Source organism: Pangasianodon hypophthalmus, chromosome 6 (genome assembly GCF_027358585.1).
Source record: "Pangasianodon hypophthalmus isolate fPanHyp1 chromosome 6, fPanHyp1.pri, whole genome shotgun sequence".
Taxonomy (NCBI): Eukaryota; Metazoa; Chordata; class Actinopteri; order Siluriformes; family Pangasiidae; genus Pangasianodon; species Pangasianodon hypophthalmus.
Window position 1 is genome coordinate 24,750,646 of NC_069715.1, and position 12,525 is coordinate 24,763,170.

At 38.2% G+C, this 12,525-nt stretch overlaps 1 protein-coding gene across 1 annotated transcript in view; it reads right to left on the reverse strand.

The window, feature by feature from the left end:
- Positions 1 to 289: 289 nt before the first annotated feature.
- ttc9b (tetratricopeptide repeat domain 9B) overlaps positions 290 to 12,525 on the reverse strand; it is a 35,404-nt gene continuing 23,168 nt past the window's right edge. Inside the window, exons 2-3 of the mRNA XM_026913281.3 lie at positions 4,168 to 4,350; positions 290 to 3,099 (exon numbers count right to left, since the gene is read on the reverse strand). Of these exons, the coding sequence (XP_026769082.3) occupies positions 3,005 to 3,099; positions 4,168 to 4,350 (278 nt within the window). The 3' untranslated portion in view covers positions 290 to 3,004. The remainder of the gene's footprint in view (positions 3,100 to 4,167; positions 4,351 to 12,525) is intronic.

The following is a 12,525-nucleotide window of genomic DNA, read 5'->3' on the forward strand; positions in this document are numbered from 1 at the left end:
TTTCCTCCTGAAGCTAAAAATGTTTACTTGGCAAGATGAATGCTGTTTTTTTCCCCTCTTGCTGTATTGATCTGGTGTGGGCGCGCAGGTTAGGGAGTGTAGGTAGGCTGTTGGAGGCATTTAAGGATGTTCACAACTTTCACATCCAAAATAAGATTTCTCACATCAAGCTCCTGAGAAAAAGAGTATGGAGGTGGTAGTTGGTACATTTATAATTGTGTAAAGCAGCAAATCTACAGCTCTTCATCTAATCATTTCAGGCTTAACATTTAGCAGCTGAACATGTTAGAACGAGGCAAAAACCAGACAAGACGCTCTTTCTATTTTTCTAAAGTTTATTTGTCTTCAAATACATATCAATAGTGCATTCCTGGGCTTGCAGGTAAATGTAACCAGTTCTCAGATCTTCCGATGAGACACTCTCGCTGAGGGGCAAAACGTGGACCAGCAAGACAGTGGGATAAGAACCATAACAACCAGAAGGTCCGAGTCGCTCTCTCCAGAACAGACGAATGAATGAAAAAAGAAACCAGCGAGTTGTTCCTTTGTGTTCAGGTCTGCAGGGTACCCTCACCCCTTCAACTACTTCCTTCTTCATTATTATTATCATAATTATACACTTCTCACTCTTAGGATCCCACTTGGGAGGTCAAAGGTCATACCCCCAAACCCTTGGACTGCGATTTAGACAAGACCGAAGTTTTGACATCACAGAAAAAGGCAATAAACAGAAGAGAAATTTTTAACATATACACAGATACAAAGTTGCCCCTTTTTGATCTTTAAATATATATATTTTTTTCATAATCTCATTTAATTTTCTTTCTCATATATTGATAAAACAATTCCATAAAGTAAAGCTCTCCACAACCATTGTTTTTTTTTTGTTGTACATCTGTTTCAAAACCACACGTATCTATTTGAACATTCAACGAACACCTACCTCAAGTGACATCAAAGAAAACGAGCACGGCTAACCGCTTCACTTTTGTCCATCCAACCTCTTAGTTTGTGCTTCTGTTGCTGTCGGGCGACAACAATCACACAATCCTGTGTCGTAACCATTTGACCAAAGACAGCCAGCACACGGGGACATAAGAGACACGTTTAACAGAGCTAATGACCCAGACTCCACTGATGCATCGCTATCGTCTTTGCCCTTTACATAAAAAAATTCAATAATCAACCAAAAAAAAAAAAAATAAAAAGGCATAAAAATCCAAAAGTCAGGGCGACAAACATGATACAGAAAGATCTAGAAAAGCTGGGGAATCAAGGAGCCGTGAAGAAAGCAAGCGAGCATTTTGTTTCTCAGGTCACTCTGTGCCTCAAAAAGTTGAAAGCAATAATTCTGATCACGTCCTACCCTTATATCTCACCAACACGGTGAGCACAGTGGCTCAGAGTCTCCCCTCTCGGTGTTCTACATCTCATCAGAGTCTCTCCTCGTCTGAATCCATGCTCGGCGTCCCCCAGAGTCACACTGACACCATTATCTCTCTCGTATCAGGTCAGGCAGAAATGTCTCAGCCGACTAGTTGTGGTTGCTAATGCAAACTGGAAGCTAAGAGTGATTGCACTAAGAAGTTCTTATTTAGACATAGATTATATGGCTACCTGTGATTTAACAGCAGACGGGTTCTTTAGCAGAGCAGAAAAATGGAGATCAACATTAATTATGGATGCTTCCAGTTTGGGACATGCTGTAAATTTGGGTCGGTGGACATTGATGGTGATTTAAATGTTCGAATCTGTACAAAATTAAACCCAATTCCTTGCTACAGCCACTGAGAGCCAGTGAGATCATTAAAATGAAAATTTGTCAATCTGGTTGCTTTCTTTTGCTCAATTTGTGACACGGAGATGGGGACAAAAATTTAGAGGAATGTATAAAAGAGGACTAAAAGTTGATTTGCAAGGCTGATAAAAACATCATTAATAGTGGCACTTGATATCACATGGCACACAGTAATACAGATGTGACTACGTAAAGCATAAAGCATATGAGCAAGGCTGCACTATAATATTTAACTCTATAAAACCCTGCAGAATTCGCCACGTTCAGAAATACTGTCAATGGTCAATCTCCGAGAGGGGCGGGGTCTGACATTCTGCCGGGAGTAAAAGGAGATCAATGACACGGGTTCACGAAACAGTTGTTAACTTCAGGGCAGCGTTTGCTTTTTTGTTCCTTGGAGAAAGACAAAAACATCACAAACTTGCTTAAACAAATGCTACTATTGTACAACGAGCAGCGAACGGAAAGAAAACGTGCTCGAAATCAAAGGACGAATTACAAACCTTAGAATTAGCCCTTGAATTGAAACAGTTCAAAAAAGATTAAATACAGCCAAATTTGAGAAAGAGAGAGAGAGAGAGAAGGAAAAAATAATTACAACCAGGAATAAATGAAAACGCAGGCAAAGAGATCAGTAGTATCCGGCGAGACGGAATTGCATTTTCTCTCCTGTTCCCTTCAGCCAGGAAGAAGGAGGTGTGCGATGGAGTGCGCTTGAGTTCAAAGGTCATCTGCTTAATCCTAGGCCCTACTTAGCATTTGTTGTGGCGCAGCACTGTGGCTTTGATATGTGTGCTCTTTTATAGTTAAAGATGGTGGCCACACAGTAATACACCTCCACCTCTCTATAGCTACACTTCACTGCTCGTCCACCTCCCCAATAATATATAATGTCCTTTATCAAGTCCGTGTGAATTTTCCTACAGACTTTCAGTGGTTCTTGTTGCTTTGTCGCTTTTTTTTCCATATCGTTTTGTCAGTCAGTACCTGGGAAACTGAAAGCACCGGGGCGGTTTGGTTTTAAAGGGACAGAGAGGATTCAGAGCGGGAGGGTGAATCGAGGGGCTTCTGTGCCAAAAGCAGTCCATCTTCACTAAAGGGCACAGTACAGGGGTCCTGGTAGTCCATAGTATGAGGGCTGTAGAGGGAAAAGGAGGGAGAGATTTGTGGAGAGGATGGCCAAATAAACAGAGGAATGGGCAGAGATTAACCCAGAGCCTCTTTGTTGCTTTCCCGCACTTGCTGACCGCTCTTACTCATCTTCATCTCCGTCAGCTGGATGTATCGCAGCACATTTGTGTCTGCAAGAGGGATAAAAAAAAAGAAAAAAGGTACTCAATTGCATGGATATCTTTCGTTTTTCATACAAGCCATGATCAGGGTCAGTGTGTAAAGTTGAGCACAAATGTTGTATACCCTTAGGACCAGTGGCAGCTCATCCATAGGGGCAAGTGAGGTGCAGTCCCGTATATATATATCAGCTATTCAGCAAATGTTAATCTTCAATCCTTATTCACAAATCCATAATGTTTTAAACTGAATTTTCAAGCAAATTTCAACTACATTTAGATCCAATACATTTGCAGGATAAATTTTCAATAACATCTGTGAGATTATGGGTGTTGTTGTTGTTGTTGATGTTTCAAACATAATAAATTCAGGTTAAGTTCAGATAAATTCAGTTTAACTTCATCATTACCTGCTTTATGCTTTTATTATTATTATTTTTTTTGCTTTTGTTTGACTTTGGAACTGTTTTTGACCACTTGAATTCCTGCATTCCCACCTAAAATTACCATGATACTATATTTTTAAAATTCCCTATAAATTTGCTCGATGTTTTACTAGCAGTGAAACTTGTACTGTAGCTGTAATTATATTCCTCATTCTGAGCAGCTATGTTTTCAAATGTTCACAAAACTAGTGACCAGTGTACAGAATGAAAGGTCTTTTTTATCCCCTGAAATATAGATCCTTAAAGTAACACTGTCCTAATCCTGCCTTTTGAATGGAACAGATATTATTTCAGGAGCTTAAACACTGCACAAATATCCTACCTACCTAGGCAGCTTCCTCCTAAATAGAACACAGACACACAGTGTTGTGAACAATAAGATAGTGTAAGCACTTTAAAGGTTTTCATTTGACCATTTTTGACCATAAAGGAACAAAAGGCAAAAAATTAAATAGTCTTCTTCATTTCATACTACATGTATACAATATTAGCACTATGCATATGTGCATCACTTTTTTCTGTATTTTCAATATTTTCTATACCCATAGACAGATAAGCAAACAAACATGATTATTGGCTTGATGATTAAAAATATTAAATGGATCAGCCGCACCTCTGTTTAAATAAGGCCTACCTGTGGGTTCACGGCTCTTGGCATCGCGGAGGTAGCGCAGGGCGCAATCATAGTCTCCCAGATGGTAGAAGGCGATGCCGGCGCGGTACATGGCTTTGAAATGGTCCTGCTGATGACCAAGGACTTTCAAACAATACTCCTTCACTCTCTCATAATTCACCAGCTCCGATTGAAGCAAACATGCTACAGAGAGATAGACAGAGAGCAATGTGCTATAAACCACATTTCAAACCCAGCAGTTATTAATTTCTTTGATAATATTGCAGTTAAAGAAGCCAAGGCAATAAAGTACATTCATACAGAGAGAGTGAGAGAGCGAGAGAGAGAGAGAATAGGATGGATGAACAGAAAAGGCCAGACTATAAAGAAAATACTAAAAATGCTTAGTTAAATCTCATCTAAAAAACAGAAAGAATTAAAAAGGGATAAAAGCCAGACTTGTAGAAAAAATGGATCCGTAAGGTAACAGCTAAACAGTGAGACAGTGAGTGTTTTTTCCTTTACAGCAGTCATTAGTTATATGGAAGGCTTGAGAGCTGCAGTTTAAATGCTCTCTGTCTCAATCAGACTGCAGATATGTTCATTATCCCAGCATGAAGATCTAATTGCACCTTTTAGCTTTCGTAAGATAAGCAACAGAGACTGGGCTAACCATTTTATCTGCAAGTACGTTTAAAATGAGGCTGTCTTTGCCTTTCAGGAATGAATATTAATAACAGAATAATGAGGATATTGATGCAAAATGTTTTGTTACAGCTGAAGTTTGAAGTTTGTGCCCACTATAGCCTCAGATTCCTGTTCTTGGAGTGGAATCCATTGTAGTCTTCTGGTGCTGTAGCCTATCCGCTTCAAAGTTCAATGTGTTGTGTGTTCTGAGATGCTTTTCTTTTCACCATGGTTGTAAAGAGTGGTTATTTTAGTTATCATAGCCTCCCTGTGAACTCGAACCAGTCTGTCCATTCTCCTCTGACCTCTCTCATCAACAAGGTGTTTGTGTTTTGTTTTTCATACCAATCTGTGTAAAATCTCGAGACCGTTGTGCATGAAAATTCCAGGAGATCAGCACTTTCTGAAATCCTCAAACCAGCCTCTCTGGCATCAACAGGCAAGCTACGGTCAAAGTCACCGAGATCACATTTCCCCCCATTCTGGTGTGAACATTTACTGAAGCTCTTGACCTGTATCTGCATGATATGATGCATTACACTGCTGCCACATTATTGACTCACTGGATAATTGCATGAATGTTCAGGTGTACAGGTCTTCCTAATAAAGTAAACATATGAGGAAACACTGTAAATTAAGATTAAATAACACTTGTATTTATTAGGGTTTTAAAATGACCCAATAAGCCATACAACTAGCATGAATACCACCACCTTAATGAATGTTTGTGGTGGTTCATTGAAGATTATAAGTGAAGTTAAACAGTAGATGCCAAAATTTACACCCAGACACTTGAAAACAGATTTTAGTAATTTGCTGTATCTTAATATATGCTGTATATTTATGTGGACTTACCATCATGAATGGAATTAATATTAGTTAATACAGGTGTATTTAGTTATTCTTTAAACAAATTTGTTAGAAACAACTTTGATAAGATTACTTGCGGTTTATTAATTGTGAAATATATGGCATGTTATAGCAACAAACCATTCGAAGCTGTGTGTTACAGTGATTTTATCATGAATAAGGATATTCTGAGGCACGGCTCAAAGCGAAGTACCTAACCCCCCCTTATAAAACGGTGAAAAAAACAATATGATGAAATTTATTATTAATAATAGTTGCAGTTCTTCCAGCATGCAATGTAGTCTTTTAGCAGCTTTGGCTGCTAAGCAACATTACGGCAATGATTAGGGCATTATATGGACAGAACAATGGCTAAAGTGTAACCGTTTAAAACCTGGTGTATTAATACAGTATTCAATTATTGTGCTGCGGTCACAGGTGGGTGTACGTACAGTATATCACATATATCGAAGGTTTACAACAACTTTGAATGTGGCTCAGATTTTAGAACCAAAACTATTTGTTTTATAATACAGTTAACTAATGCAGTAGATAATGTTAAGGGAACCAACAATGTTACTGTACCTTAATATAAATATATATATATATATACACACACACACACACACACACACACACACACACACATATATATATATATATATATATATATATATATATATATATATATATATATATGTGTGTGTGTGTGTGTGTATGTATAATAATAATAATAATAATAATAATAATAATAATAATAATTATTATTATTATTATTATTATTATTATTGTTATTATTATTATTATTATTATTATTATTATTATTAAAATATGCCACAGAGATTAATTTGTAATTTTTTTAAATTTGATTTTACATTTCTGAATTTTGACTGTTAATTTTGTACTTATTTCTCTCTTTACTTTTGGAACTTTGGACCTTAAATGATATAATATTTATGCATATTTATAATTTATTGAATGAATATGTTTTGTGTTTGACTCATATAATTAATTTTTAATGATATAGATGATATAGAGCTTTAGAAATCAGTGACGTGTGGCTCAGTGACATGTTGTAAAACTATCTTGCCTTTTTTCACTGCATTATTATCAGTTTAATTTAATATACTAAATAAAGCAAGAGCACAATGGCAGCAAAATATATCTACATCAGAATTCACCAGATTAATAACAGCTGGTCTAAAGCATCCTAGGTCATTTTTAAAAATACTCAACAGCTGACATCCTATTTCCTCCCCCATTTCCAAGTTGAATGAATAAAACATTAGAGGTCTTCAGTAGAAAAGAAAAATGCTACAGCTAATTAATAGCTGTGTGAAAGGGTAAAATTAGATGCATTGGACCCTGAAAGAACATCTGCACTGCAAATGAATCTGAGTTCGTGCTCTGTCCTGTGTCACACATTTAAACAGAGTGAACCATCGTTGCGGTGGAATTATATGGGTTGTAGAATTTAATTTAATGTGTTGTAGTGGGTAATCTGTGTATTTGTGTATGTGCGTGTGTGTGTGTGTGTGTTTGTATATATGATTTAGCTTTAGCAGTCTTGCATGGCACCCCAAGGGAGGTTCGCAATCAGGTGAGACTGATGCTAGAGCTATAGTTATCAACCATGTCCAAGCCTGTCATTCACACACACACACACACACACACACACACACTTCCCAAAACCAGGTTATGTCCAGATTTCACCCTTGTTTCCATGGATAATCTCACCTGGATACTATGGGTTTACCTAAGAACTGCAGCTATAATCATAAAGACTGTCCTGTGCTCATCCCAAGACTCTAATCCAAAAATAATCATACTGAACATCCTTTCAGCACTTAATACTGTTTATCTTTATTCCTCTTCACCTGTATACTGTCTTGATTTATAATCCCACTATCCAGTGTCACCCAGAAGAAGATGGGTTCCCTTTTGATTCTGGTTCCTCTCAAGGTTTCTTCTTCCTCATGTGATCAGGGACTTTCCACTGTCACTTCTGGCTTGCCGATTAGGAATCTAAATTTACAACAGGATTTCTGTAAAGCTGCTTTGTGACAAAGTCTATTGTTAATTGTGTGCTATACGAATATATTAAATAAATTGAAATGAATTGAATATATCTCAGATTACAGTATATTCCATATATCACAGATTCTGACTGAACTGTTTGTATCTACCCTCAACATTATAATCTTTTGAAAAATGAGTTGTTATATTTAGTTTAGTTATGTTTAGTTTACCCACTGTGTTGGTCATCAAGCAGGATGTATGCAAAGATTTCAAATGTGAAAGCAATCACATTCCAAATTACTAATTATTGTTTCAATATAACAGATTATAAAATGAATTAAAATTTAAAAAAATACAATTTGCATTCAATTGCCTCAATTTACTCTGATTTAAGTGTGTACTGATTTAAGTTATTGATCAGATTGGATTGTCAGATTGCATGTAAACACATCTAGTGTGAGCTAATTTCTTCCATGGCTGTTGCATGGACTGAGAAACACACATGGTGTTTATTAGCATTCAGATGAGTGGTGTATCAGTAAAGGGCCTTGTTCCCTTTAGTGAGTCACCGGTGCCAACCGAGTGCCTGGCAGACTGGCACAGGTCTGACCCTGGCCAAGGTTAATGTGCGTAAATGCGCAGTGCGCAGAGGATAGCAGAGCTGACTGACCACCGCATGGCGCCACTTTCACTCTTCCTTCCTCCCTTCATTCCTCTCTCACTCTTCCACCTATCTCTCCATCTGCTGCTGACACTCAGACAGTTCTGTGAAATGCATGACTCAGGGGCTTTCAGCAACAGAGCCAGAGAGAGAGAGAGAGAGAGAGAAAGAGAGAGAGAGAGAGAGAGAGAGAGAGGAGAGTACACAGCATTCACACTGGAGATCACTGATCACTAATATAAAAGCAGGTGTGTGTAGTCATTTAAAACTACTTCAGAATGTAACATCTGCCCTCTGGGATGAAACAGCTGTAAGATCCAGATGTACTTATACAACTGAGGAAAACAATTCATGTTCCAGTATAAGAATACAGCACATAAACAACCTCAAATACAGTACACACATTATTCACAGCGTGCCGAACTGGGTATCCACCATCTGACCAGAAACAAATGTAAAATAGCAGTAGGAAGAACAGAAGGAGCCACAACTAAACCCAACACATAAATTAATTGCTAGTGCATTGGATCTCTACAAAGACTCATGACAAAACTGTCAGTGGTGCAACAAATGATACAGACATGATCGCTTGGTTAATGATAGTGGCGAGCCCTGTATTTTAAGTCTAGGTTTCCAGAACATATTCTACACAATTTAAATCAATTAGATTACACATTACAGAGCTTTAACTGACAAAAAAACACAACTGAGCACAAATAGACACTAAGGAAAACACTAAGGAAAACAAAACATGATCTTTCCCACATCACACAGCCAACCATACGACCGATTCTGTCACGCCCTTCTCAGGAAGAAGAGTTCAGCTTTCTAATTCCCCGGCCCTATAATCACGGCACTGAGTTGCTGTGGATTTCTCTTGTTTGTATCTTGCATGGACTGGTATTGGTTCCTGGTTGTTTTGCCGATTGAATTCCTGGGTTTCACCACTCTTTTTGTTAATACAGTCCAAAAACTTCTCTGCGTTTATATTGCAATTTAATCTGAATATCTTCCCCTTGCAGTTTAATAGATTTCATTTCTTTTAACACCAATCCTGTGGTCAGAAATTCATTCATTCATTCATTCATTCACTCATTTTCAGTAACTGGTCCGGGTCTAGGTGGATCTGCAGCTTATTAGTAGATTTAATTCGTGTTAATACAATTGTATTAAATTTGATAGGGAATTGCATTTATGAATTTATTATTTTGATAACAGGCTCTTGATAATGTACTCAAAAAACTTATGCAGTTAGTTAGATAAATGTGTTGCTAATTAAATGCTCAATTCAAAAGATTTGTGTGAAATATGGATGGCCAGATGAAGTGATTGTGAATACAAGAAGATGCTACTTATACTGGAACTGAGTCACTACAGAGAGTCGACTGATAATAAGCTAATTTTATTATGTGATGCTAATTCCTTACCAACCGAGGCACAGTGAATGAGATGGGACTGCTTAATGATAATAATGATGATCTGAGGGAGTTTCACACTGCTTTAAAGAGAAATGGCTTTTATTTCAATATTGTAAAATATATTTTTTACTGAAAACAATAACCAACGATACCATAAATTCTAGGTCAAAGAATCATGTATCAAGAATTATTCATGTATTGTGGATTATTTATTACTGTATCATGGATTATTCATTCATTCATTCATCTTCAGTAACTTCAGCTTTATCCTGGTCAGGGTCAAGGTGGGCCCGGGAGCCCGTCCTGATCCGGAGGCATGAGAAGTGTCATAGATCTTTAAAAGATATTTTGATATAAATTTAATGGCAAGACTGATAAAGAAGAAATACAGAAAACAGGAAAATAGCACATTTCTTTGGATTTGCCTCAAAATGATAATTCTTCAGAATCTTGTGTATAGATGACTTTTTTATTCCAATTGAACTATCAGTCAGATTATTAAGCCACATGTAAATGCGACTCTAGGTTTCTTTCAGAGCTCTACTCCCACTACATGACTGCATTTTGCCCCTCTGGCATCCTCTCTATCCTTTTAATGTACTCTTTTATTTTCTCCCTAATTTTCCTCTGCATCAACCCTAAAATGTAAAATTTTTCCTAAGGCAAACATGTCAAACACGTGACACAAGACCTTCATCTTCTGTATGTAAATGACCAGAGAAGGGGAAACAGACACTGTAAGCAAAACGCTATTTGTCCACAAACGTAGTCTTAGTGATTTGTTGGTTGCACCTGACTATGGTGTCCCTCCAGCTGGGTTCAGCAGTAATAAGTAATTGTGAATAGTCATTTTTAAGTCTTAATTTGCAATTGTGAATAGTCATTTTTAACTGTAACACTCAACTGTAAATGTAACATTGATTTTCCATTTGCCTGCCCAGTTCAGGGGTCAGATGTACTGCAGCTGAGCTCATCCTGCGCATTTTCATCTTCATGTCCCTTTCTCAGATGTTCGCGTCCTGTTATGACCCCCAGTGGGATCTACATGGGCCTGGTGAAACAGTAAACGCCTGTCAGCTTCAATCTCGTCCTCACATCACTCTCTCTCCTTCACCATGCCGCTTTAGGCTCCCCGGATCCTGCTAAGCTTCTTCTGTATTAGGTTACAAACCATAAACGCCTAATGGATCCTAACTCTTATTGTAATGTCTTGATTTTTCTCATTCTCTCCGGACCTTGCTTGCTCCACCCAACCCTCGATGCATATGCGCAAACTCGTACCACATGCACAAACATGCTGCAACAGACTAATTTATCACATAAATGGATAGGGCGTCACAATGCGGATACGGGGAATTGCACTTAAGTGTGTGCTGATTGAAATAATGATGGCATCGGGGCCACACATTAATGGGTCTACTGCACTCTCATCTGCAGCTCGGGCCAAGATTACAACACAACAAGACTGACAGGGAGATCTGAGAAAGCTAGAAGTGGTCAGCTCGCTACGGCAAAAAGTAATAGGTCTCAGCATTGAGCTTTAAAGTGCTCCAACTTTATGAGGAAGATAGATCGATACATTTAAAGTCTAGTGAGGATAAAGTTAGGAGCACCGCCCTTCTCTCTCTACATCAAGCACATCTGTGTTATACAGAGCTGAATCCCAGCTGAGGCCTGAAATATGCTCTTAACAGGTGCAGAAACAGGTGAGTGGTAACAGATGCTTAGGATTTCCTCACCTCATGCTCTTTGAGCAATGGATTATACAAAAACCCTCTTTATCCACAACAAGGGCTGTGGCTATAAGTGGTAAAAGTACTTATGTACAGCGCCCCAAGCCAGGGGATAACGGACGAAAATCAGGACATAGTGATTCAGTTTTTTTCACAGGGCCTCTTTGTGGTCTGCAGCTTGAGAGGCTTGTTTGCGGTAGGTGGGTGGTTGGGCATTAGAGTCCAAGTAGGATGGCACTTACTGCACCCAAAGGTTCAGAAACATCCCTGACCTTGACATGCCAAGCCAACATCAAACTAGCGCCAATGAAAGCCAACTGCCTCAATTGATTAACAAATGGCAGTGACGACAGCTGATTGCAGGCGTTGACGTTTGTTCTGCATCTGCATGAAAGAAAATAATTCTCCAAACCAAGAGGTGGCAGTAGACTGTAATCATGATAACAACAAAAAAAGAAACCCAGAAAAGTGTTATCATACAACATTTTAAACTTGACTAAACAATATGTCAGAATAGAAAGCACCTACCAGTATTATAGCGCTGTACTGTTAAATGCTATATGCTCCTAGGAAAAAGGGATCTACAATATATAGTGCACTTTGGGACAGCCCTATATTTTTATATAGAAATCGACAAGAGACAGTTTCCTTTTCTGATAAGGCTTCAAGTAGAACCCCTTAAGAAAGCTAGACCCATTAACCATCCAACCAATGCTTGAGGAACTCTAGTTTTCTAAAGATGTAGCAAACAGTTTGGGGAATAGCGAAGCAAACTAACTTGACTACCATTTTTATGCCACAATCTTTTAAACAGTCTGCTCAGCCATTTTGTTTCTCTACTTTGCAAAAATACAGCTAGCTATCAGGCTGAACAGCCAGTCAGAGACCTCTTTCTTTCTCTCTCTGTCTCATACACTTTTTCACTGTTGGATGAATCAAACAGGTTGATGACTAGTCCCAATGCAGGAATAGTGCCAATGGTGTGCAAAAAACCTTGACCGACAGTCAGTGT